The sequence below is a fragment of the Fragaria vesca genome, linkage group LG3 (genome assembly GCF_000184155.1).
Source record: "Fragaria vesca subsp. vesca linkage group LG3, FraVesHawaii_1.0, whole genome shotgun sequence".
NCBI classification, from domain to species: domain Eukaryota; kingdom Viridiplantae; phylum Streptophyta; class Magnoliopsida; order Rosales; family Rosaceae; genus Fragaria; species Fragaria vesca.
In genome coordinates this window covers 16,655,404-16,677,068 of record NC_020493.1, presented here as the reverse complement: position 1 = coordinate 16,677,068, position 21,665 = coordinate 16,655,404, and the positions used below count along the sequence as shown (strand labels likewise).

At 37.6% G+C, this 21,665-nt stretch overlaps 6 protein-coding genes and 1 non-coding gene across 9 annotated transcripts; 5 read left to right on the top strand and 2 right to left on the bottom strand.

Annotated features, from left to right (window-relative positions):
* The first annotated feature begins 318 nt into the window (after positions 1 to 318).
* LOC101301092 (major pollen allergen Bet v 1-B-like) lies at positions 319 to 881 on the top strand. The gene is made up of 2 exons (XM_004295836.1): positions 319 to 502; positions 598 to 881. Exons 1-2 carry the CDS (start codon positions 319 to 321, stop codon positions 879 to 881), a joined length of 468 nt encoding a protein of 155 aa, XP_004295884.1.
* Positions 882 to 1,300: 419 nt separating this feature from the next.
* Positions 1,301 to 2,805, bottom strand: LOC101300807. The gene is made up of 2 exons (XM_004295835.1): positions 2,583 to 2,805; positions 1,301 to 2,097 (listed from the first exon to the last, which is right to left on the bottom strand). Exons 1-2 carry the CDS (start codon positions 2,803 to 2,805, stop codon positions 1,301 to 1,303), a joined length of 1,020 nt encoding a protein of 339 aa, XP_004295883.1.
* Positions 2,806 to 4,134: 1,329 nt separating this feature from the next.
* LOC101294737 (lysine-specific histone demethylase 1 homolog 2-like) lies at positions 4,135 to 7,641 on the top strand. Of its 2 annotated transcripts, XM_004294451.1 has the most exons (3): positions 4,135 to 6,149; positions 6,292 to 6,717; positions 6,751 to 7,641. In XM_004294451.1, the coding sequence occupies exons 1-3, from the start codon at positions 4,616 to 4,618 to the stop codon at positions 7,002 to 7,004; spliced, it is 2,214 nt and encodes a 737-aa protein (XP_004294499.1). In that variant the 5' UTR covers positions 4,135 to 4,615; the 3' UTR covers positions 7,005 to 7,641. The 2 variants fall into 2 exon arrangements, with proteins under 2 accessions (XP_004294499.1, XP_004294498.1); XM_004294450.1 differs by having other exon boundaries at positions 6,292 to 7,641.
* On the top strand, positions 7,034 to 12,160 carry LOC101296072 (uncharacterized protein YnbB-like). Its single transcript, XM_004294455.1, has 12 exons — positions 7,034 to 7,884; positions 8,434 to 8,547; positions 9,018 to 9,128; positions 9,208 to 9,270; positions 9,387 to 9,500; positions 9,574 to 9,723; positions 10,133 to 10,210; positions 10,299 to 10,520; positions 10,606 to 10,692; positions 10,987 to 11,106; positions 11,481 to 11,573; positions 11,703 to 12,160. The coding sequence occupies exons 1-12, from the start codon at positions 7,729 to 7,731 to the stop codon at positions 11,760 to 11,762; spliced, it is 1,368 nt and encodes a 455-aa protein (XP_004294503.1). The 5' UTR covers positions 7,034 to 7,728; the 3' UTR covers positions 11,763 to 12,160.
* A 521-nt stretch (positions 12,161 to 12,681) lies between these two features.
* On the bottom strand, positions 12,682 to 12,754 carry TRNAF-GAA. The gene has a single exon. It is a non-coding gene; the product is annotated as a tRNA-Phe (tRNA).
* A 104-nt stretch (positions 12,755 to 12,858) lies between these two features.
* LOC101305346 (transmembrane protein 184C-like) lies at positions 12,859 to 15,595 on the top strand. 2 transcript variants are annotated; one of them, XM_004294487.1, is made up of 5 exons: positions 12,859 to 12,935; positions 13,052 to 13,357; positions 13,465 to 13,587; positions 13,961 to 14,251; positions 15,099 to 15,595. In XM_004294487.1, exons 2-5 carry the CDS (start codon positions 13,106 to 13,108, stop codon positions 15,363 to 15,365), a joined length of 933 nt encoding a protein of 310 aa, XP_004294535.1. In that variant the 5' UTR covers positions 12,859 to 12,935; positions 13,052 to 13,105; the 3' UTR covers positions 15,366 to 15,595. The 2 variants fall into 2 exon arrangements, with proteins under 2 accessions (XP_004294535.1, XP_004294536.1); XM_004294488.1 differs by having other exon boundaries at positions 15,038 to 15,595.
* Positions 15,596 to 16,098: 503 nt separating this feature from the next.
* On the top strand, positions 16,099 to 19,265 carry LOC101303017. Its single transcript, XM_004294479.1, has 6 exons — positions 16,099 to 16,617; positions 16,710 to 16,787; positions 17,628 to 17,662; positions 17,793 to 17,848; positions 18,394 to 18,489; positions 18,812 to 19,265. Exons 1-6 carry the CDS (start codon positions 16,198 to 16,200, stop codon positions 18,871 to 18,873), a joined length of 747 nt encoding a protein of 248 aa, XP_004294527.1. The 5' UTR covers positions 16,099 to 16,197; the 3' UTR covers positions 18,874 to 19,265.
* The last annotated feature ends 2,400 nt before the right edge of the window (positions 19,266 to 21,665 follow it).

Below are 21,665 nucleotides of genomic sequence, written 5' to 3'. Positions count from 1 at the left end.
ATGGTCTTCGAGCTATTCATGTTTGACCGTTTTAATGGTCAAGATATTTGATCAATGAAATTATCTCCTTTACCCTAAAAAAAAAATTAATAATAATAATAATTTCCAACATGTCAAAGTTTCCCAAAATACCCTAAAAAAAAAAAAAGTAATAATTTCCAACATGCCAAAGTTTCCCAAAATGGCATCTATCACACCACTGTCTCCTTATACATGGAAAAGATGCTGTCTTGCTCTTGCCACAGCAACACTAGTTGTATAAATTATGGCGTCTCGTATATTGGTCCTTATCCCAATAACTAACCACACTTGAGAATCATGGTTAAGGAAATCAAAACAGAAACCAAAGTTGGTGTTGGGATTGCAGCCTTATGGAAGGCCTTGTCAAAAGATTTGAGATTTCTGGCTCCGAAAATTGCACCTAATTTGATCAAGGATGTGGAACTCATAGAAGGAGATGGTACCAGCACCGGTACAGTCTTGCTCTTCAGCTTTGGCACCGGTGAGTATTTCTTGTTGCAATATTTGAATATAAATGTTGATCATTGCTAAAGAAAGAATATTTATGTATTTGTTTTTGTGTTTGGACAATGTTAGATGCATCAAATATAGTTTACCAGGAGGAGAAGATTGTGGAGCTTGATGAGTCTTTGCATAGATTTGGCCTACAGGTGTTAAAAGGAGGCCACTTGAACCATGGGTTTTCTTCATACAAAACAAGTTTCCAACTTGCTGGAATTCAAGAGCAGGAGACCCTGGTGAGTATCACAGTCACTTATGAGTCTGCAGTTGAAGATACTACCATGCCATCAAAATCAACCCAAGCTTCTATAGCCTTCATCAAGAGCCTGGAATCCTATTTGTTAAATGCTGCCGCCTAGAAGCAAATTGTAGGCTCTGTGTCAATGCCATATGATCATCTTTGACATGAATGCAATTTTGGGCTTTTTCTTTGAGCTCTAATGAGAGCACTATATATGGATAAGCTAGCCTTGCATTTGTTTTTGTTTTTTTTTTTTTTTTTTTTTTATTCAATAAAGTACTTTGTTTCAAATTTTGTAATAATATTTCTCTGCTTGGAATTCATCTACTTGATACTTGCACAAACACAAATAACAATAAGAGGAATATGACTTCATAGATTAGGGGATAAACAGATTTGATTAGTACTGAAGGGTTGAAAAAGAAACAGCTGACAGCATGGTTTAATTCACTGCCAATATTAAGTTATTCCCCAGAAGCTAGCTAGATCTTCCTTATTCACTTAGCACTTGGCAGGGGACAAGTATTTTTGGTATTATCATTTCTTGCAAACAAGCCCATAGCCTCCTGAGGATCTTCTGGTGCAGTCTAGTGTACCATAGTCCACAATTGCAGAAGTATCTTTATCTGACTCACTAATTTCCTTTGAGAACAAATCACAAGTAGCACAATCAGCAGAGAGAAGTGATGAGCTTCTGTACTTGTCTTCACCTCCAACAACTGGCATTGCTACTCCAGGCTTTGCCGGGTTCTCGAAATCGGGCCTGTAAGTCCTTCCAAGCACTCCTTCAACTTTTGGGGACAGAGCAAAGAACTTGAACTGGGCTTCCAAATGGGCAAAGCAGTCATTCTCAGGTAATTGGTAGTTGTGGATCCTATCATCTTCTTTGGTCACTGGCACAACATTGATCATAATCTCAGCTACATCCTTGAGTGACACTATCACACTGTTCTTGATTGCTATTCTCTCAACTTTTATATCTTTTTCTGGTGAGTACCAAGTGGAGAGATACCCTTCTTCCAAAACTACATCATTTCCGTTGTGAGTCAATCTCAAATGGTCCATCTGGTTGTTCCATGTAGCCACATTGGTAGCTTCCACAGAAAAATTCTGGGAGTTCAGAAGGATTCCAAGAGCCTGAATCCAGGTATAGTCACGAGCACGGCCAGCTGGTCTGTGGCCGATGAAGCGGCCATTGATCTGTAGGTTTTTGTCTGAGACTAAGTTGAACTCCTGGTTGCTCTTGCCATGGAAATAGAAAACAATGCCATCACCGCCAATGAAACGTGGATCATAGCATGCTGATCCAGGGCTATTGCAGTTTGGTTTGCGGTCTGAAAATTATCACAGTTCATTAAATTTGTATGCATAAGCTTAAAGAACAAAGCTATAGCGACCACCTATAGTCCATTAGTAAAGCTAAAGGATTGGTAATATAGGCATAAGCTGCATAGCTTTCTTTCATTTGAAAACACCATGGCAAATAATAAGGCAGTTCCTTGGAACACCTGATTAGTGGTAAAGATAGATTACTAGTTGTCAGAGTCTAACAAAAAGATATTAAGATTCACTACTTGGGGAGAATATATAATGTCTTAACATGTCAATGGATCAAAAATAATGAGATATTAAAAAAAAATTTCACTTTCAAATCCACAATCCAAACAATATATACCATGACAGATAACTCTCATATATGTGATATGAGATACTTTCCAAGCAACATTTACTCTAATATATAGTGATTTCACTGATTTGTGTTAACGAAGAAAAGAAAATGAATGCATCAAAACAATAATTAATGTTATCTTAAGCAAACAACGCGCCTTGCATGTAGGTGCATCACAGTCAATATAACAAATTTTGGCTTCCGGGTCTTCAGAGTAACTGGTTGGGCATTCATACGGGCACTCCACATGCTTCATATAGCATCTGGTTCTCGGGCTACAGTACACTTTAGTGTATGCCTCAGCTTGATGTATAACTCCTGCAAAACATACTAGGACAATGATCAATGTGGAACTGCTTCTCAAGACCTCCATAATTTAGTGTTAGGAATATCCAAAGAAAGCCGTAAGGCCAAGAGATACAAGAACTCCAAGGTTCATCGCTTCTATTTATAGATTTACAATACCCTTGGCATTCTCTCTCAATCATCTTTTACATATTAAATGCTTAATTGTTTCAGAAGCTTATTATGTTATTGTAAAATCTATACCTGAAAGGTGAAGTATATGAACATGGCTGTGATGGCTCTTTTCCCAACTTGAAGGTATTGTTTGGATCAGTATCATCCTATGCAAATGGATTCACATTGAAGGAACCACATAGAAAGGGAAATACCTTCAAGTGCAGACTTTTCCCACAGGGTTTTGCTTGTAGAAAATTAAGGATTCTGACTATTGGAATTAAAATTTGCCATCTCCGATCTACATGGTATGATTGATGAAAGTGCAGGGGATCTCTTTGTAAGATGGCCACCATATTTGGGTCAACTATTTAATTCACAGAAATTCTATTAGCTAAATAGCATTTGACACACACATGCTATACACCCAATCGCTTCAAGGAGCTAGGTTTTGATAACCCTACTGTCAAAGATGGAATTAACAGTTAAAGTAAATGCTTGACTTGAAATCTATATATGTCATGACCGTACATAAATAGATCACGTCATAATTGTTTTTATTGCCGAAACAACTTTTCAACTTTTCATGTCCAATCATTGATCTCGAAAATTCTAAGAACAAGATCAGGTAGATCGTATGTAGAGTTCGATCCTTTAACAGTTATCAATTTGGTTTAAAAATGATCTTACTCATGTAGACCTAAAAACTAAATCGTTGTTAAAGAGTGATCGAAAAATGAATTTCTTAATTAATTAGAAAATCCTCAACTAGTCCTCACTAGTCTTCATTAGAAGGGCTCCCTTCATAACCCTAATGTCAAAAATTTGACGTTTAAATTAAATGTTTTACTTATGATCTATATGATGACCGTACAAAAGTAGAATTACTAAGTCGAGTCATAATTTTCTTATTAACGAAACACCGAAACGGCTTCTTCAGTTTGCATGGTCTGATATTGATCTCGAAAATTCTAGAATAAAACCAGCAGGTAGAACCCATGTAAGTTCGAAAATTTATATCATTGCTACTATATTTTCGTTCACTAAAATCCATCTTCAAGAATTTGAGCTTACAAGACCTTAACAAGCACATGTGTCGGTTTCTGCCCGACCTATACAACCATTCGGGTACGGACCATTGTCATTCGGTTTATAAAAGCCCACCGAGACATTGACTCATTTCCCTCCAATCCGCACTGAGACTTTGACTCATTTCCAGAGACCCCTTTCTTCCTCGCAGCACCAAAACCCTAATTCCTACTGAACCCCTCCTCTTCCACCCAAAATTACCCATCTCCGATTCGAATCGGTCCCACCAGGTGAGTCACTCACTCTTTCCTTTCATTTCCTCACTGAATATCTCGCACTCTTTGATTAGGACTCTGTGTTATTTAGGTCTTTGACTCTAGTCTTAGCAGCTCTCATCATACTTGACTTACTCACTGTCTGGAGGTAGAAGCTAAATGGGATTTGAGTGAAACGATTGATGCATGTGAATTTGGTGTTCAATTTCTTTATAAAAGATAATGATTGTCTCTGAAAATGAACATGTTGTTAAACTTCTAATGGGTTTGGATTGAGATTATGTGAATGAAATACCCATTTGAGTATATATAGTGGTGGTATTGAACAGATTTTGGGGTTGGTGGTTTTTAGGCTAACTACTTGATTTGGGTTAGGAAGTTGAGGTTGAGACTTGAGCGAGGAGAAGAGTATAAAGGGTAATGGAGGCGCCGGGTTCGGATGGTTCTACAATAAAGAGGTCTTTGAGGAAGAAGGCCGGTTTGCGATGTTATGATGAGAATCTAATGGATGATCTGATAGAGAAGCATTTGGGTGGTACTTTTAAGAAGAAGAGTCGGTCAAAGGAGGATTTGGAGAAAGAGACTGAGACGGAGGCGATGATAGCATTCTCCCTCGGGTTCCCTATCGACGCGCTTCTTGAGGAGGAGATTAATGCTGGGGTGGTCACGGAGTTAGGCGGGAAGGAGCAGAATGATTATATTGTTGTGAGGAATCATATTTTAGCGAGATGGAGGAGTAATGTCCGAGTGTGGCTCACAAAAGCACAGATTAGAGAAACCGTGAGTGGTGAGTATGGGGATTTGATATCTGCAGCTTATGATTATCTTTTCTATAATGGATACATTAATTTTGGGGTTGCACCGTCGTATGTGGCATATATGCCAGAGGAGGCAACCGAAGGGTCTGTTGTTATTGTTGGAGCAGGGCTTGCTGGACTAGCAGCTGCAAGGCATCTAATTTCATTGGGTTTCAAAGTAGTTGTCTTAGAAGGTAGGAATCGACCTGGTGGAAGAGTTTACACCCAAAAGATGGGGCACGATGGCAAATTTTCTGCTGCAGATCTCGGTGGCAGTGTCATTACTGGCATCCATGCTAACCCTCTTGGAGTTCTGGCTAGGCAACTTTCTATTCCACTTCATAAGGTCAGGGATAAGTGCCCGTTGTACAAGCCTGATGGCACGCCTGTTGATAAGGAAATCGACTCTAAGATTGAAGTCATCTTTAATAAGCTGCTTGACAAAGTCATGGAACTCAGGCAAACTATGGGTGGGTTTGCAAAAGATATTTCGCTAGGTTCAGTTTTGGAGACCCTTAGGCAGTTGTATGCCGTTGCTAGAAGTTCTGAGGAGAGGCAACTTCTTGATTGGCATCTCGCAAATTTGGAATATGCAAATGCTGGATGTCTATCAAATCTTTCAGCTGCCTATTGGGATCAAGATGATCCTTATGAAATGGGTGGGGACCACTGCTTTCTCGCAGGAGGTAATTGGAGATTGATAAAAGCATTATGTGAAGGAATTCCCATTTTCTATGGAAAGACTGTGAATACTATTCGTTATGCAGACGAAGGGGTTGAAGTGATCGCAGGGGACCAAGTGTTTCGAGGGGATATGGTCCTGTGCACTGTTCCTCTAGGAGTTCTGAAAAAAGGAGCTATCAAATTTGAACCTGAGTTGCCCCAAGAAAAACTTGCAGCAATTCAAAGGCTGGGGTTTGGGCTGCTGAACAAAGTAGCTATGGTTTTCCCTCATGTCTTCTGGGGAGAAGATCTGGACACTTTTGGATGTCTCAATGAACACAGCCAGAAACGTGGAGAATTCTTTTTGTTCTACAGTTACCATACTGTTTCTGGAGGTCCAGTTCTAATTGCACTGGTGGCTGGAGAAGCTGCACAAACATTTGAATACACAGAGCCATCCAGCTTGCTCCATCGAGTTTTAAATGTCCTCAGAGGTATGCATAAATAAAGGATTAATTGGGTAAAATTTTGCTAGTTGCGTTTTCAAAATATTGTGGTGCACTTTATTTTCAGAAAGCTGTATTTAATCTAACCTTCTCATCTTACAAATTTTTCTTTTTCATTCCCCCCTTTCAGGTATCTACAGTCCTAAGGGAATTGTTGTGCCTGATCCGGTACAAACCATATGTACAAGATGGGGCAGTGATCCGCTTTCCTATGGTTCATACTCTCATGTCAGAGTGCAGTCTTCCGGCAGTGACTATGATTTACTTGCAGAAAATGTGGGAAACCGACTGTTCTTTGCAGGTGAGGCCACAAATAGGCAACATCCAGCTACCATGCATGGAGCCTTCTTGAGCGGCCTAAGAGAGGCATCGTGTATGTATCGAGCCACAAGGAGTAGTCAAAATAATGCCAAGAAATTTTCACAAAAGAATGTTGGACCCAGCAATGATATGCTAGTAGATCTATTCAAGAATCCAGATCTAGCATTTGGGAAGTTTTCATTTGTTTTTGATCCTACAACAGAAGATCCAAAATCAGTAGGGCTTATGAGAGTTAGTATTGGGAGTGATGAAGACGGTTATAAACAAGAGTTCGCAAACAGCTTCCAGCACCCCTTAAACCTACCATTGCAGCTTTATGCTGTTGTATCTCGTGAGCAAGCATCTGGATTAGAACTGGTGACAGGAGGAGAAGAAAGTAGGTTATCATACTTGGTAAAAGATCTTGGTTTGCAACTAATGGGACCTAGTGCCCTAGGATCTGCAGGTAACTCCTTGGCAATTAGTATTGTCAATGCACGAAGAGGCAGGGGAAAGAATCGTACGTTTGCTTGGCGGCAATAGGTTTCAGTTTCAAGGACTTATTGTTTTGGTCTTTGTGTATTGACATGGAGTCATTTGTTCTAGACACATGCTACATGAAGGTACCTGGATTTAGAGTGCATTGTTATCGGGTGCACAGTTTTGTATATGAGCGGGATATGGAGGTTTGTTAGCTTGAAGATATAGATTTATAGGGTGGAAATGAACTTTGGAAACACGTTTGGCTCGTTCCGTTAGAACGTCTTCTAGTCTCAGCTTGCCCGATTAGTGGCTAAATAGTGTTTACAGCTAAATTTGATAGGTCCAAGAAGCCTAAAAATGAAGGTCTATAAACATTCAAAGTCGCTAGTCTTTTGGAACGTCTGGTACTCTTGATAATTCTCCATAAAACAGGACTATTTCGTATACCCAGAAGGTGAAGCCTCCTCTACTTGAAGAAATGTTTAATCGAGGTTATTAATTTATTGGGATCTTATCATATCTCATGTGAAGAATTATGCCCGTTACATTTTTGCATATTACTTTTGATTGAGATTTTATAATTTTCTCAAATGTTCTAATCCATGTCAGAAGATTATGTCAAAATGTTTCCTCCTCAAGAATCAGGATAGAACATTCTCTTCTATTAATTGAAGTGAGGGGATCAGATATGTACAAAAAAAAAAAAAAAAAAATTGCACTTCCAAATAGGTAACGTTATTATCGACAAAGTCCTGAATCAAACTAGAAACAAAACTAGTCGAGAATGTGGGGCTTATCCTGCGCCACCTCTGCGGCTTATCCTGCGCTGCCTTCTAGAGCTTGTGAACCCACGGCCACTACTCGTTCCTGTTCTCCAGTCTCCGTCTCATTCCCTACCAATCACCATTATTCTCAGAAAGACAGTCCTTTTGTTCCAGCCGTAAGTTGCTCTGTTCTTCATAATATCCACATGTTTGGTTCTTTTTCCTGTTTGGGTTCTGGGTTAGTGCAGCAATTTACTTCTAAGTATTATAATGTCAAGTTTTCTATTGCCAATGTGACCTATAATTGCTACTCATGTCTTCTCAAAACCCAGTTGTTTTAAAAGTCAGTGTCTTGTTTTGTTTCCTGAGAAAATGTGGGCAAAGCTAAAAAAGGAAGGATTACTGTGTTTTTATCCTAGTCTTATGATTAGGCTAGATAAACTAAATTTGATCATATTAATTATTATTTGAGATGGGGCATTTTTTTTTTTGAAGATTGGGGCATTTCTTTCTTGTTTTCCTAGACTTCAAGAGCAATCAAACAGTTTTGTCCAAAAAAAAAAGAGCAATCAAACAGACCCATCTTCTATAGACAGCAATCCTAAATTTGTGTAGAAGTACATATAGTCCTTGTATACGTGGTTTGAATATATATAGAGGTGAATTTTGTGTTAAAGCATTGTTGGGAAAATGACCCAAGTGGATTCATCTTTTGTGCAATGCAGGTTGTGGAAGCAGTGGAATCCTTGCATTCAGAGTTCAGAGCTGTGGATAATTTGGTAGCACGCAATACCACTCGGGTTCTTAAAGCTTTCCAGAATGCACGAGTTGGATCTCATGTGAGTGAGCTTTGAGTTTATTTGGATGTTATGACTGAGATGATTATTGGTGCATATTAGACTTGGATGTTGTGACCCTTGTTTGATTGCTTTTGATGTAAACTTTAACCCTTGGGAAGGAAGCACATTTATGTTGCCTTGCCATGGTATGTGAACTTCTAATGGTGCATCTCATGCCATTTGCATATTTATGTGTACTATATGTAGACGCATGTATCGATTTGTTTCTGTTCAAAGGCTGTTTATGCATGTACAGTTTGTTATAACCATGCACTGCATACATAAACATAATGATGCCTGACTATTACATGTTTATATGACACAATAATTTATATTAATGGGTGTATTATATAAAATATAAAATAGAAAAAGTAGAATCCTCCTTCTGTGTCTCTTGTTATGTTTGGTCATAACTATGAAATGATAAATGTGATTGTTATTTTCCCTTGTTATTTTTTGTCTACAATCAGCACTTTGCTGGAAGTACTGGCTATGGTCACGATGAAGCTGGGGGGCGTGAAGCTCTTGACCAAGCTTTTGCAGAAATTTTAGGCGCTGAATCTGCAATAGTTCGCTCACAGGTTTGTGGAACAAAGTGTTGTGTTTACTTTGTAGAGGTACTTGCAATACTTTGTTAATTCCCTTCTCCAATGCCTTCAGTTTTTCTCAGGAACTCATGCTATAACCTGTGCTCTGTTTGCTTTTCTAAGGCCAGGAGATGAGGTGAGCTATTATGTAGATGTTGGATGGAATTTGTAACGAAAGTTTATCTTCAGCCACATTTTTTTCATCTACTTTGTATAGAGATTAGTCAAACTTTAGACTAATCTAAATGTCAGCTTTTGGCAGTTGCCGGTCCTCCCTATGACACCTTGGAGGAGGTTATTGGAAAGAGAGACTCTCATGGCATGGGATCCTTGATAGACTTTGGAGTGAAATACCGTGAAGTTCCAGTATGTTCTTAGTTGTACCAGTTCACTAAAATTTCTAGCTGTGCTTCGTTTCTCACATTTGGTTTCATTTTAGCTTGCTGAAGATGGTGGCCTTGACTGGGATGCGCTTATGCATGCTTTGAAACCTGAAACAAAATGTGCACTCATACAGCGGTCATGTGGTTATTCATGGCGTCAGAGTTTAAGTGTGGATGACATAAGGCGAGCAATTGAGATAATAAAGGTGAATTTCTCAGAATGTTTATAGACATGTAACTGGCTTTCTAGGGAGTGTGTCGTAAAGTGAACAACTGCAACAAGCATAAACTGGATGAAATTGAGATCTCTATTGAATTACGAATAGTGTTGTTCTATTTTAGATATCATTATTGCGGTATTGCCTTCTTGCCTTATAACTCAAATGCTCTTTATTTGGATTTGATCGTAAAATTACCAGAACACTGGGTATCGTAAGATTTTCGTTGACACTTCGGTTGTTGTTGTTAATCTAATATGTCATTCTGCAGTATCCAGAAAATGATATATTCTATATTGATCAAATCTGTATTTGTTAGCTCTGCCATCTTTTTTCCCTGTTCCATTTCCACTGTCCTGAAAACTTTAAACTTTTTTTTCCCTCTTTTATTAAACAGATGCAGAATCCTAACTGCCTGGTCATGGTGGATAACTGTTATGGTGAATTTGTGGAAAGCATTGAACCTCCAATGGTGGTGCGTGACATATTTTGTATCAAATTTTAGATTCTTATTTTGAAAAAAAAATACGGATAAAAGAAATAAAATGCTGTTATCTGTTCAGGGTGCAGATTTAATTGCTGGCAGTTTGATAAAAAATCCTGGTGGAACTATAGCCCCATGTGGTGGATATGTTGCAGGAAGGGCAAGATGGGTAAAAGCAGCAGCAGCTCGTCTGTCTGCACCTGGCCTTGGAGTTGATTGTGGCTCAACTCCTGGTCACATTATGAGAGCTCTTTTCCAAGGTTTGTTCCTTTCACCTCAAATGGTCGGCGAGGCTATCAAGGTATTGGCATCTCTACTTCGTAATTTCACATTTAAGTTTACTAGTTCGACTTGTAACTAATTGTACTTTTCCCTCCTAATGTTAGGGGACTTTCCTAGTAGCTGAAGTAATGGCTTCCAGGGGGTATAAGGTGCAGCCACTTCCTCGTGTTCCTCGCCATGACACAGTGCAGGTTATTGTTTTTTTTTTTGTCCTTTCCAAGTGAATGCCCAAAAACATTTTAGACTAAGAGGTTTAAGGCTCTACCTGAATGGTCATGGTCTGGGATTAACAATGACCTGTATGCAGCTAGCAGCTGCTTGGTTTTATCTATATCAAATTCTGCTATTTTGTTTACTTAAATGAGATAGAAATTATAGACTTTATGTTGATAAATGCTAGGTTACTCTGTTATTCTGGTTCTACAGTCATTAAGGCGGTTGAGAATAAGGAAGCAAATCTCAATAATACGTAATTTTCCTTTCAGGCCGTACAGCTTGGAAACCGTGAGCGCCTTCTTGCTTTCTGTGAGGCTGTGCAGAGGAGCTCCCCAGTCGGTTCGTTCACTAAACCAATTGCGGGTACAACTCCTGGATATGCATCCGAGGTCTGGCCACATTAACTCTGCATTCAGTTGCACAATTTTTTAGGACTGAAATCTTATACATTGCAAATCTGGCAATGATAGAAGCAAGTATCCAGCAACTTTAATCATATTATGTATCCAGTACCTGCACTGCTACATCATATCCATTTTCATTAAGCCTTTCACTAGTTACCTTATACACTTAGAAGGCCAAGATTGCATAATAACACTACTGATTCTTTCTGAACATTGAAGTTGGGATACTAGGTGGATAACTTATGTCAAGAGTGGTGCAAATCTTGCATGAGAAGTTGTGGTTAAAGTTTAACTTGCATTTACAAGTGTTGATCTATTATGATTTCATTTTCAAAAATTTGAGCGGTTACATCTTTCAGGTGATATTTGCTGATGGAACCTTTGTTCATGGGAGTACAAGTGAGCTTTCATGCGATGGACCATTAAGAGAGCCATTCGCTGTATTTTGCCAGGTAACTGCTTGTTCATGGTATATTTTCCTTGAAAAACTACTGTTCTGGTAAGGCTCTTGAGATTCAGATACAGTTAATACAGTTACTGTGTCCTGAATGTCAGTTGTTTTGTTGGATTCTGTATTGTAGGGTGGCTCCCATTGGACTCAGTGGGGACTAGTTCTTGGGGAGGTTTTACAAGCCATATAAAGTAGAACAAAGTTTTTCCAGTGAGGACAGCTGACAGCATGATTATGAAATGCAATGTCTATAAGGAAGTTAATTATTTCTAATTTTGCAAAGCAGGAGTATAGAATGCCAGTCTCAAGTTATGTCCTTGCCCCAATTCCTCAAAATACAACAGCAGTGGCATTTAATCTGAAATTTCCCGAAAGAAGGTGTAACGAATTTTATATTTTTATTAGATGCTCTGTGTTTAACTCCTGTATTTTTGTGGTTTGTGTGACGTGAGGATAAGTGATTTCATACTGGTCACCAATTCAATTTTGGGTAATGATGTGTTGCAGTTACTTGGTGGCTCAGTTTATTGGAAAGGAGCTATTACGTGATTCCCAGGAGACAATCTGGATACTGCTTTAAGGGGCAAACAATTTTGTTCTCCGTTGTCCATATGAAAGAATTCCAGTCACTTAGCCTAGTGTTGTTCCTTGATTTTTGCCACACATTTTGCAATTCTATCACTATTTTTTGCATCACTCGATGCCGGATGAAACTGGTTGAGGCTGCCAGAGTGAAAATTTACATCTGGAAGATAAGATATATACATAACGAGGTGAATGTTCCGATCTGCTTTCTTGTCGAATGCATAGATAAACTTCAGATATGTGCAACCATCTGCAGATACATGTATTAGGGAATCCTATTGCATTTTCTCATTGATGAGCTAATGGTGTTCCCTTGCTTGTCCACGTCTTTCTTATGAGTTTTCAGATGCATATTGAAGGTGAACCATCAGTACGAATTAGAGTGAACTAGAATCGGTGTCAAACAAATCCACAGAAAATAGATCTGATAAAATAATTTGAACAATTATTTATCATGATAAAGAAATTCAAGTATTTTTCATAAGAAAAAAGAAACAAACTGGGAAAAAAAAAAAAATACACAATGCGGTGAAGGTGGATCGAACACCTGACCTTCAGATCTTCAGTCTGACGCTCTCCCAACTGAGCTATCCCCGCATTTGATGTATCATTATAATTTATTTTATAAAAATACACTTTGTAATCATATCAAAGCAGCAGTCAAGGCTGTCTTGCCAGATATTCAAAGTTGAACACTGATCTTTTCTCCACTTCCTTCCTCAGATATTCAAAGCAAATCTCCCAGAAAACCAAAGCTTCGATCTTTTGCCAGAATAAGGTAACAACTGTTCTGTCACTACCATATATTCTCATCTGGGTTGTCACTACATGATTTCTTGTGCTTTTCATCCATATATGGTTTCGTTAATCAAAACTATTGACACCCTTTTGCAGGAACCCGGTTCTTGAGCCACCTGGGTAGTGAAAGATTCAAACTTGAGATTCAAAATGGCAAACCCTGCACAGATTATTCTTCTAGGCTCCACTTTCTGTGCGATGCTTACTCTCCATTTTTCAATACAGCTTCTCTCTGAACACTTGTTGTACTGGAAGAAGCCAAAGGAGCAGAAGGCCATATTGGTCATTATACTTATGGCTCCCTTGTATGCCATAGATTCCTATGTGGGCTTGATTGATTTCCAGGGAAGCAAGGCTTTCTTCATGTTCTTGGACTCGGTCAAGGAGTGCTATGAGGCTTTTGTAAGATTTCAGTGATGTTGGGAGATTGTGTGGTTTTCAAATTGTTTATGAAGTTAGAGTTGGGTTTAATTTGTTAGTGATGAGTTTCTTGGTTTTTGTATGTGCAGGTGATTGCTAAGTTCTTGGCTTTGCTGTATAGCTACTTGAACATATCTATAAGTAAAAACATAGTGCCTGATGAGATCAAAGGAAGGGAGATTCACCATTCGTTTCCAATGACTCTGTTTGTGGTAAGTGAAATTCCATAATCGATTCTTGTTGTGTTACTTGGTTGATTGAATGATGTGCTTTCCTGAATTTTCGTTATCAGATTATGATGTGCAAGTTAGGAGACATCCACAATCTTATTATAAATTAAGTTATGTGCGTACTGAACTCATATTTATTGGTAACAAATATTCTCCTTGGTGTGCTGTGAGAACATTAAAAAGATATCTAGGAATGACAACAACCCTTTAAGTATCCAAATACTTGGTATTTTTACCGTCTCTGAATAGTAGTGTATATATAGCCCAGATTTATAAAAATTAGCAATTGCTGAGACAAGTTAGTTTTGCCATGAAATTTTTGGGTTTTATACTGATTAATATCTATCAAATGCAGCCTCATTCTGTTCGTTTGAATCATAATACACTGAAGCTTCTCAAGTACTGGACATGGCAATTTGTTGTTATTCGCCCTGTGTGCTCCATCTTGATGATCACTCTCCAACTTGTTGGAGTATATCCTAGTTGGGTGAGCTGGACATTCACAATAATTTTGAACATTTCAGTGTCACTGGCTCTGTATTCTCTTGCCATTTTTTACCATGTGTTTGACAAAGAGCTGGCACCACACAAACCTCTTGCTAAGTTCTTGTGCATCAAAGGGATTGTCTTCTTCTGCTTTTGGCAGGTAATTAATAATCCTCACTCTTCTCCCCTTTATGTCAGTTGTCAAGCCATAAATTGACAAGTTCATACTTCTTTCAAGTTAGAGAATGTCCATTATGGATAAAGGCTTTTGTAGGTATTATAGACTTTGACAATGGAATTAAACTTAATTACCCCTTAGGCATGAAATTGCAAATGGATAGTCATGCAGGTCTGTGTTGGACTATTTATTCTTTAGTGGATAAACTAGTCTTCTATAATATCCTAAAGAAAATGTTATTTCCAAAGTTATATACATGATGTATTCTTCCTTCATAATTATCGGTCTCATGTCATACACTTGCAAGATCTAGCATATTAGTGATGTTATAGTGATTGTGGTATTCTGGAACCCTTGTAAAATGATATTTAACATCTCCATATTAATTAGTTTTTTATGAGTCCAGGACATCATGTGTACATTTCCTATCTTGTCCATGCTCCATACTGATTGTTAGGCCTGTTATGTAGTTGTAGACTTGTAGTACTGGTGTTAATGTCTAAAGCTTCCTCTTGATTATATGAGGTGTCCGACCACTTAAACCATTGTGTCTGCATTGTTTTGAGACCCATGTCTCTCTTATTTCCTGGCACTTACTTTAGTATACACATAACAGACTGGTTTTCCCAGTATCGGTTTGAAAAGATCACGCATGTTGTACTTTATGAACATTTCCAATTGGTATAAGTACTTGATTCAGTTAGCTGGTATGAGGATTCTTTAGAGAAATTTTTTGTGTATTTTGACAAAGCAGTATGGATTGTGCAGGGAATTGTTCTTGATATTCTCGTAGCATTAAAAGTAATTCGATCTCATCATAAATGGCTAGACGTGGAGCATATTGAGGAAGCTCTGCAGAACATGTTGGTCTGTGTGGAGATGGTTTTCTTTTCAGTTTATCAGAAGCATGCCTACGGTGCTGAACCTTATAGAGATGATGCTATATCAACTGCAAAACGAGATAAGAAGACGGAATGATTTAGGAGCTGATCTGTGTGGTTCAAGATCATCATTGTGCAGTGAATGTCTTCACTTCAATATTGATTTACAGAACGGCCTCAAATATATCCATCTTATGGGACAAGATGCATATTAGCATATATGGTGCTGAAAATACCGTATTCTGCGTCAGCTACTGTTTTTGTATCTTTGTTAAAAATGCTAGAGAGCAAGTTCAATATATAGTACTCAGTACTGAAAAATCCTTGTTAATGCTCCAGTTTTTTGTATCAGTGTAAACATAATGTTCAATAAGTTTTGTTATCCATGTTTCCAGACAAAAAATTATGGAAACAAAACTGATCATTTCCAATCCGCGTTTGGATCTCGAAGCTTTTAAAGTTACCAGGTTATAGAAAGCGTTTTTCTTTGTTTTTGGTAAAACATGAAACTTGATTGATTAAGTTGAAAGATTACAATGAAAAGCTAAAGCATCCAGGATGATGCATGGAGCTTGGTCTATCAATAATCGATTGGACGATTGGTATTGGATTTGTAAGCAATAGCTGCTGATCTATGTGTGACTATATTGGCAGTTCCAGGAGCAAAAGCGGATCCTTCCATATTGGCCGTTCTAATATGAAGCCTGATACCCTAAGCACACAGAAAAAAAAAATTATCAAAGAGCCTATTTAATTTTTGCATGTTAAATTGTTTGTTAAAAACAAATTTGCATGTTAAATTATGAAGCACACATGTGAAAACAGAGTCACACATGCAGTAAGAAGTAGCATTGATAAAGATTGTTAGGTCACTTGTCTGGTTATATATAGTGAGTAGTGAAAACCTTGGTGTGCAGAAAGTCGAAAAGCCAAAATTATCTTCCTGTCTTTTTAATCCAGGCCATCATGACCATCATGACCATCAACATCTCAAAACCAGTGTTCTAGATATTGGGTCTCCTCTGTTCTTCAACTTCCATTGTTTCAATGACAGCTATTATTCAAATCTCCATCAATTCCTTAGCTTTCAGATTGAGCAGTTTGCAGAATGACACATGCAACAAACCCATCAAGTATTGTGTTCTACCCAGAACAAAGATTGCTTCTTTGAAGCTCATCAGGTTCAAGTTGAGAGCTTCTTGGCGGAGTGGGCCTATCAGTGGAGATGGGATTTTGTTGAAAGATGAGGGGTGGAATAGGAAGAAGAAAAGAGAGGTTGTGGTGAGGTTTAACCAGGGGTTTGGGTTCAATGGTGGAGGAGGTGGTGGTGGTGGTGGTGGTGGTGGCGGGAAAGATGATGGAACCACTGCTAGAGTGTTGGGTAATATAGCTGTGGCTATTGGGTTGACTTATCTTTCATTTACTGGGCAGCTGGGTTGGCTTTTGGATGCTATTGTTTCCATTTGGGTACTTACTTTCTTTCCATTTGGCTTTTGAATATACTTGTTTGCATTGTGCTATTGTCTTAGTGATGAAATTGGTACTTTTTTGACATGCAGCTCTTAGCATTTCTTGTGCCAATTGTTGGTTTGGGTGCTTTTCTGTGGTGGGCAGGACGGGATATTGTTCAAGACAGTGTAAGAATACCTCAATATTTTGGCTTTTGTTCACTTTTTTTTTTAGCTCATTACTGTCTGTGTAACTGGTATTTGTTCTTGCTTTGACAACGGAATCTTGTTGCTCCAGTTCTTTAGTTTACATGTTGATCACTACCCTCCACAAGTTTGATCACTACCTAGACCCCCAATAAAGTAAAAAGTGTTTTAGGAAAAACTGTATATTTCATCAGAATGAGTGAGCTCCTTTTATAGGAGATTACAGATAACAAGATTACATGAATCTCTCCTTATTTTGTGGTACATGCCACCACAAACCATAACAATACTCACTAAGTCAACAACTGACTAGATAAACATCTGACTGAGTAAATATCTACTTTACAGGAACAATAATATTCTAATTATCCTATAACAAAAAGATTTGAAAGCATCCTCAAGTAAAGCAAACAGTTTAGATTTGTTCTGTCAGCTGCAAATATTATCGCAGATGATTCCATATTGTTTTTGCATGCATATGGAGTTAATTTTATCCATATACAAAATCTTATGATTTGGGTAATTGTAATTGAGTAACTGTATCACAGAGTGGCTTTATACGTAGACACTTAAAATAAGTGACAAAAATCTATTGTAACATTATCAGTTCATTCTTTCCGATTTGAGACATATGGGAAACATGCAAGATATAGAAATATTGGAATGGCGTTGAGTACAAGATGGATTACATAAATATCGTTTAAGTCTTCATCCAAAACTTGCTGTAGCACCAATGGTGATTTTTGAATCTATAGAATTATATTCTTAGTTCTGATGTGTTTCTGCCTCTGATGATTGAAATTATGTGTGATGTACTTGCAGTGCCCAAACTGCGGAAATGATTTTCAGATTTTCAAGTAAGATCTGCTGGAATCTGTTTTAATGTTAAGCTAACTCATGGAAGCGTATAATTTTCTATCTTTACTTTATACCGCATTCTTATGTATAATAGTTTACCTATTTGGGCATGTTCTGATGTTTATGCAGATCTACTTTAAATGATGATATGCAGCAGTGCCCATACTGTAGTCAACCTTTCTCTGGTACATTCTATCTTTTTGGGTCTCTTGCGCTTGTGTTTTGAACTCTGCTTGTGGTGGCTTTAATCACTCACAGACTGCAGAACTTTTACTGAGATTGCTAGTTGAAATTATAAACATGACTTTTTTGTACTTTGGTGAACCTTATTTTTCTTTTCCAATTGTAAGATTTTGTTTCTTGTCTATTCACTTTCCAAAAACCCTTGTTGCATTTTTCTCCTATTGGAAGAATGAAGACTTTTCTTTAACTGGTGCAACTAGTAACACGTATCATTTTACTTTTTACAAACCCATACTTTTTGTCTTTTATGTTACTATATCTCATCTCTAAGCATAGTAACCAGTACGGCAGTACCCTTATGCTTTCCTTTACTTTCCTTTTTTACCTCCGTTCTATATGTTCACATACTATCAGTAGAAGCTGCTCTTGCTTTCCTGGCATGCTTTTAAGGATTAATCTGCTGAACTATGAATAAGCTTGTTAAGGTATCTGTTGTGAAAGTACTGTTGGCATTGCCTCATGTGTTAAGATATTGTTTTAATTTCAGTGGTGGACAACAAGTTTGTAATGGACCCAGTGAATTTTTCTAATCGATCTGCAACATTTGGCCAGGCATTTAATGACTACACACGTTCAAAAACAGGTTTCTGTTTTGTTCTTGATTATCATTCATCTATTGCGTCATAGCATTACCAACCTGCATTTGAATCTGCTGATTAACAACTGCATGTTTCCAATTTGTTGTTCATATTTATACTTTCTTCGTGTAATTCCTATAATGCCTTGTCACCATTCACCATTCTCTTTTTAAAATATGCCATATCGTTGAGCACCTTCCCTTTTATCTAGTACAGGACAGATTTAAACCTGAATGATAGATGAGATTGAAATTGTACTTGTTTTGTATAGTTGTACATGCTGAATCATTATATGTTGTGCCCTTGACACTGGGTTATGACTTACAGGGAAGAAGGATTCTTCTACGGCAGTTGTTGATGTTGAAGCAGAAGTAACAGATGCAGACTGAGTTCTCTTGGAATTAGAACTCTTGTTGAAAATGGTGGAAAACTAGTGATGCTTAATAGATAATCTAGTATTAATGATAATTATGATATAGAATAGCGAGAAATATCACCCTAGATAATTTGGAAATAGGGTTGTAATCACAACTTGTCTACAATGGTAATGTGATGCTAAATTGGGATATGGTAGAAGTAAAATACTAAACGCAGAACCTTTCAGTAGTGAACTGGCCAAAGGGATATTACAACTGAGCAAACTAGCATCACAAGTGTACATCATGGTTTGGATTTTGCGTCATGCCTTGTATATTATTTCATGATGAGTATTATTTCTTTCTGTTTGTATTACTTTATAATCATATCAATTTTGAGAGGAAGCGGAGGAATTTTGTTGATTGCTTGTAGGGATTTTCTTGTTACATGACTGAACTTGCCTGCCAAATAAGGCTGTGAAATAAATTTTTGTACGAGACTGTACTGCTATAAATTTTATCTTATGCCATAAAACGCGGATAATAGGAAACACCAGAAATTAGTCTATGTAATTTGGTCTGGTCATGTATTTGATTTTGTAGCGTCATGAGACCAATGACAGACTGCATATAATCAAGGTATGTTGACATAGATAAATCTTCACATTGGGATGATGCCGGAAAGAATTTTTATCCGGCTAGGTGGCTTTGCTGCTGGCTTATTGAATACAATCTTCATTCTTCACTTCCATTCCATCTTTGTGTGGACATTCATTGTGTGACAAATTTCACACATAGATAACATGACTATACTTAGTCGTGTTATTTTTAGTCGTGTTATTTAAAGAGAAACTTAAGGGTTTGATTAAAGGAAAATCAAGAACAAAAAGCAACAGTCGAGGAAAGTGTTGCATTTGGTTCTCTCTCCCGAGCTGAGTTTGAATATTTTTGAATTCTATAGCTTCATAGCCATTAAGAAATGACAAACAAAATAAATTATTATATGATATATTGGAAGTAACTAAGGTGCATATATATGAAGCATGATAGATCTACCAACATTTTATAGATCTAGGATTTCTTAATATAGACTAAGATTTGATTGTTGACAACTGTATGTTACACCTTAGTGATGTGAATCTGATTATTATGTTGAGCTTGATATGGGGATTTGCTGTGGGGATTTGCTGTGGGGAAAAGTAGATAAAACAAACCGATAGTGATAGAACACGCTAAGCACTTCTAAGAATCCACTAAGGAGATAAGAGCAAAACTTGTCACTCTAGGAATCCACCTAAGAGATAAGAGTTTGAAACAATTGGGAGGAACCCCTTCACCAAATTGTATGTATTTTCTAATAAAAAACTCAAGACTCAAAATCTGATTACAAATGAAGAAATGGCATCCTTTTATAAGATAAGGAAGAGAAACAAAAAGACTAATTAAATCTTGAATAATTAAGATAACTATTTTCAGCTATAATTGTAGTTTCATCAATGTTCTTTGACTCCAAGATGTAGAAACTCAAAGATCAGAAGTGAATGCTCATTGCAATTCAACAGCTTCTTCAATTACTGTGGTGAATTCTCTCTTACGTATAGGTTCCAAGTTTAGGTTCTAAATTCCCCGTATCAGAGCTATATCATAAAGTATTTTTGTCTTCTTTTTTTTTTTTCTTTTTTTTTTTTATACAAAAACAGAGTCAGCAATTAGGGAAGAATCTTGCTATGATCAGGGATTCAGGGTGTAGTTGTCTATGCTAGGATTTTTGAGTCATTGTTAATATGTGATCGGTGAACTACCTGAGTATGTGCAGTGGACGTAATGAGTTGTCTTCGGACTTTTCTAGCTTGAGCTAGTAAGCTTGTTATGATTTGTATCAATGAAGATCATCAATTATTTCAACAACAGAAAATATTAGGGAAGAATCTAATGCAACCAACACAAATTCTGCAAAATACACATGTTTATTTACACCAGTTAGGCTATTTAAACTGATATTAGAGATTCTCACGCTACTAATTGTTTACTATAAGACCAACGATAAAAGAATGTTTCTGAGTATGAAAGACATCGATTAAGCCTTTGCATAAGAAAAGTATCAGTTGCATGTGCACCAAATATAATTATAGAGACGTTCAATAAACAAGTTGTGGACTCAGTGGACTACATCAAAGATCAAACCAATACAAAGATGCTAAAAATGCTGTGGTAGGTATGTCGGTATGAATAAAGGCTAGTTTCGGATTGCAGTGATTTTTTGTAAAAATTGATTTTGCTATATTGTGAGTATAATCAGTTGTGAATTAAATCAGTTTTATGTTTGGTAAATATTACTTTTAAAACATCTTTTATACAAAAAAAAAACACAAAAAAAAAACACAACAATGCTCCGCATTTCATGGAGCACCCTAGGGTTTCAAAACCCAGGCTTTCTAACGGCGGCGGTGAACCAAGTGTTCCCACTGCCATCTAATGGCGAGACATTGACGACGGCGATCCAGAGAGGATTCTTCTCCTCAAACGACGGTGCATGGCATCTGCATATCTACCAAACTAGTGCTCCCTCCGTAGCGATTTGTTGAGGTTGGGGGCGTTTTCAAGAAAAGGGTGTCTCTGACACCGAATGAGGTAGTCGGTGATCTCTGGTTTGGTTTGATGGCTCTTGTACCGTCGCCAACTGAAGCTACCGGCAGGGGTTAGGTTTTGGAGATCTCAAGATCTAAAAGTTAAAAAGCTGGGCTTGATTTTGGGGCTAGACTCAGGTAGGGTTCTTGGGCTCCCAATTGAGATCGGCAAAGTGGTTGTTCCTGTGAGGAGATCGG

Bases quoted from the DNA above. Each gene is read 5' to 3' on its own strand.
- LOC101301092 (XM_004295836.1), top strand. From the start codon at position 319: ATGGTTAAGGAAATCAAAACAGAAACCAAAGTTGGTGTTGGGATTGCA. The intron at 503-597 runs GTGAGTATTTCT...GGACAATGTTAG, and splicing joins GCTCTTCAGCTTTGGCACCG to ATGCATCAAATATAGTTTAC.
- LOC101300807 (XM_004295835.1), bottom strand. From the start codon at position 2,805: ATGGAGGTCTTGAGAAGCAGTTCCACATTGATCATTGTCCTAGTATGT. The intron at 2,098-2,582 runs GTTTGCTTAAGA...GATAATTTTCAG, and splicing joins ACCTACATGCAAGGCGCGTT to ACCGCAAACCAAACTGCAAT.
- LOC101294737 (XM_004294450.1), top strand. From the start codon at position 4,616: ATGGAGGCGCCGGGTTCGGATGGTTCTACAATAAAGAGGTCTTTGAGG. The intron at 6,150-6,291 runs GTATGCATAAAT...CCCCCCTTTCAG, and splicing joins AGTTTTAAATGTCCTCAGAG to GTATCTACAGTCCTAAGGGA.
- LOC101296072 (XM_004294455.1), top strand. From the start codon at position 7,729: ATGTGGGGCTTATCCTGCGCCACCTCTGCGGCTTATCCTGCGCTGCCT. The intron at 10,693-10,986 runs GTTATTGTTTTT...TTTTCCTTTCAG, and splicing joins CTCGCCATGACACAGTGCAG to GCCGTACAGCTTGGAAACCG. The intron at 11,574-11,702 runs GTAACTGCTTGT...TCTGTATTGTAG, and splicing joins CATTCGCTGTATTTTGCCAG to GGTGGCTCCCATTGGACTCA.
- LOC101305346 (XM_004294487.1), top strand. From the start codon at position 13,106: ATGGCAAACCCTGCACAGATTATTCTTCTAGGCTCCACTTTCTGTGCG. The intron at 13,358-13,464 runs GTAAGATTTCAG...TTGTATGTGCAG, and splicing joins AGGAGTGCTATGAGGCTTTT to GTGATTGCTAAGTTCTTGGC. The intron at 14,252-15,098 runs GTAATTAATAAT...ATAAATGGCTAG, and splicing joins TCTTCTTCTGCTTTTGGCAG to ACGTGGAGCATATTGAGGAA.
- LOC101303017 (XM_004294479.1), top strand. From the start codon at position 16,198: ATGACAGCTATTATTCAAATCTCCATCAATTCCTTAGCTTTCAGATTG. The intron at 16,788-17,627 runs GTAAGAATACCT...ATGTACTTGCAG, and splicing joins GGGATATTGTTCAAGACAGT to TGCCCAAACTGCGGAAATGA. The intron at 18,490-18,811 runs GTTTCTGTTTTG...TATGACTTACAG, and splicing joins CTACACACGTTCAAAAACAG to GGAAGAAGGATTCTTCTACG.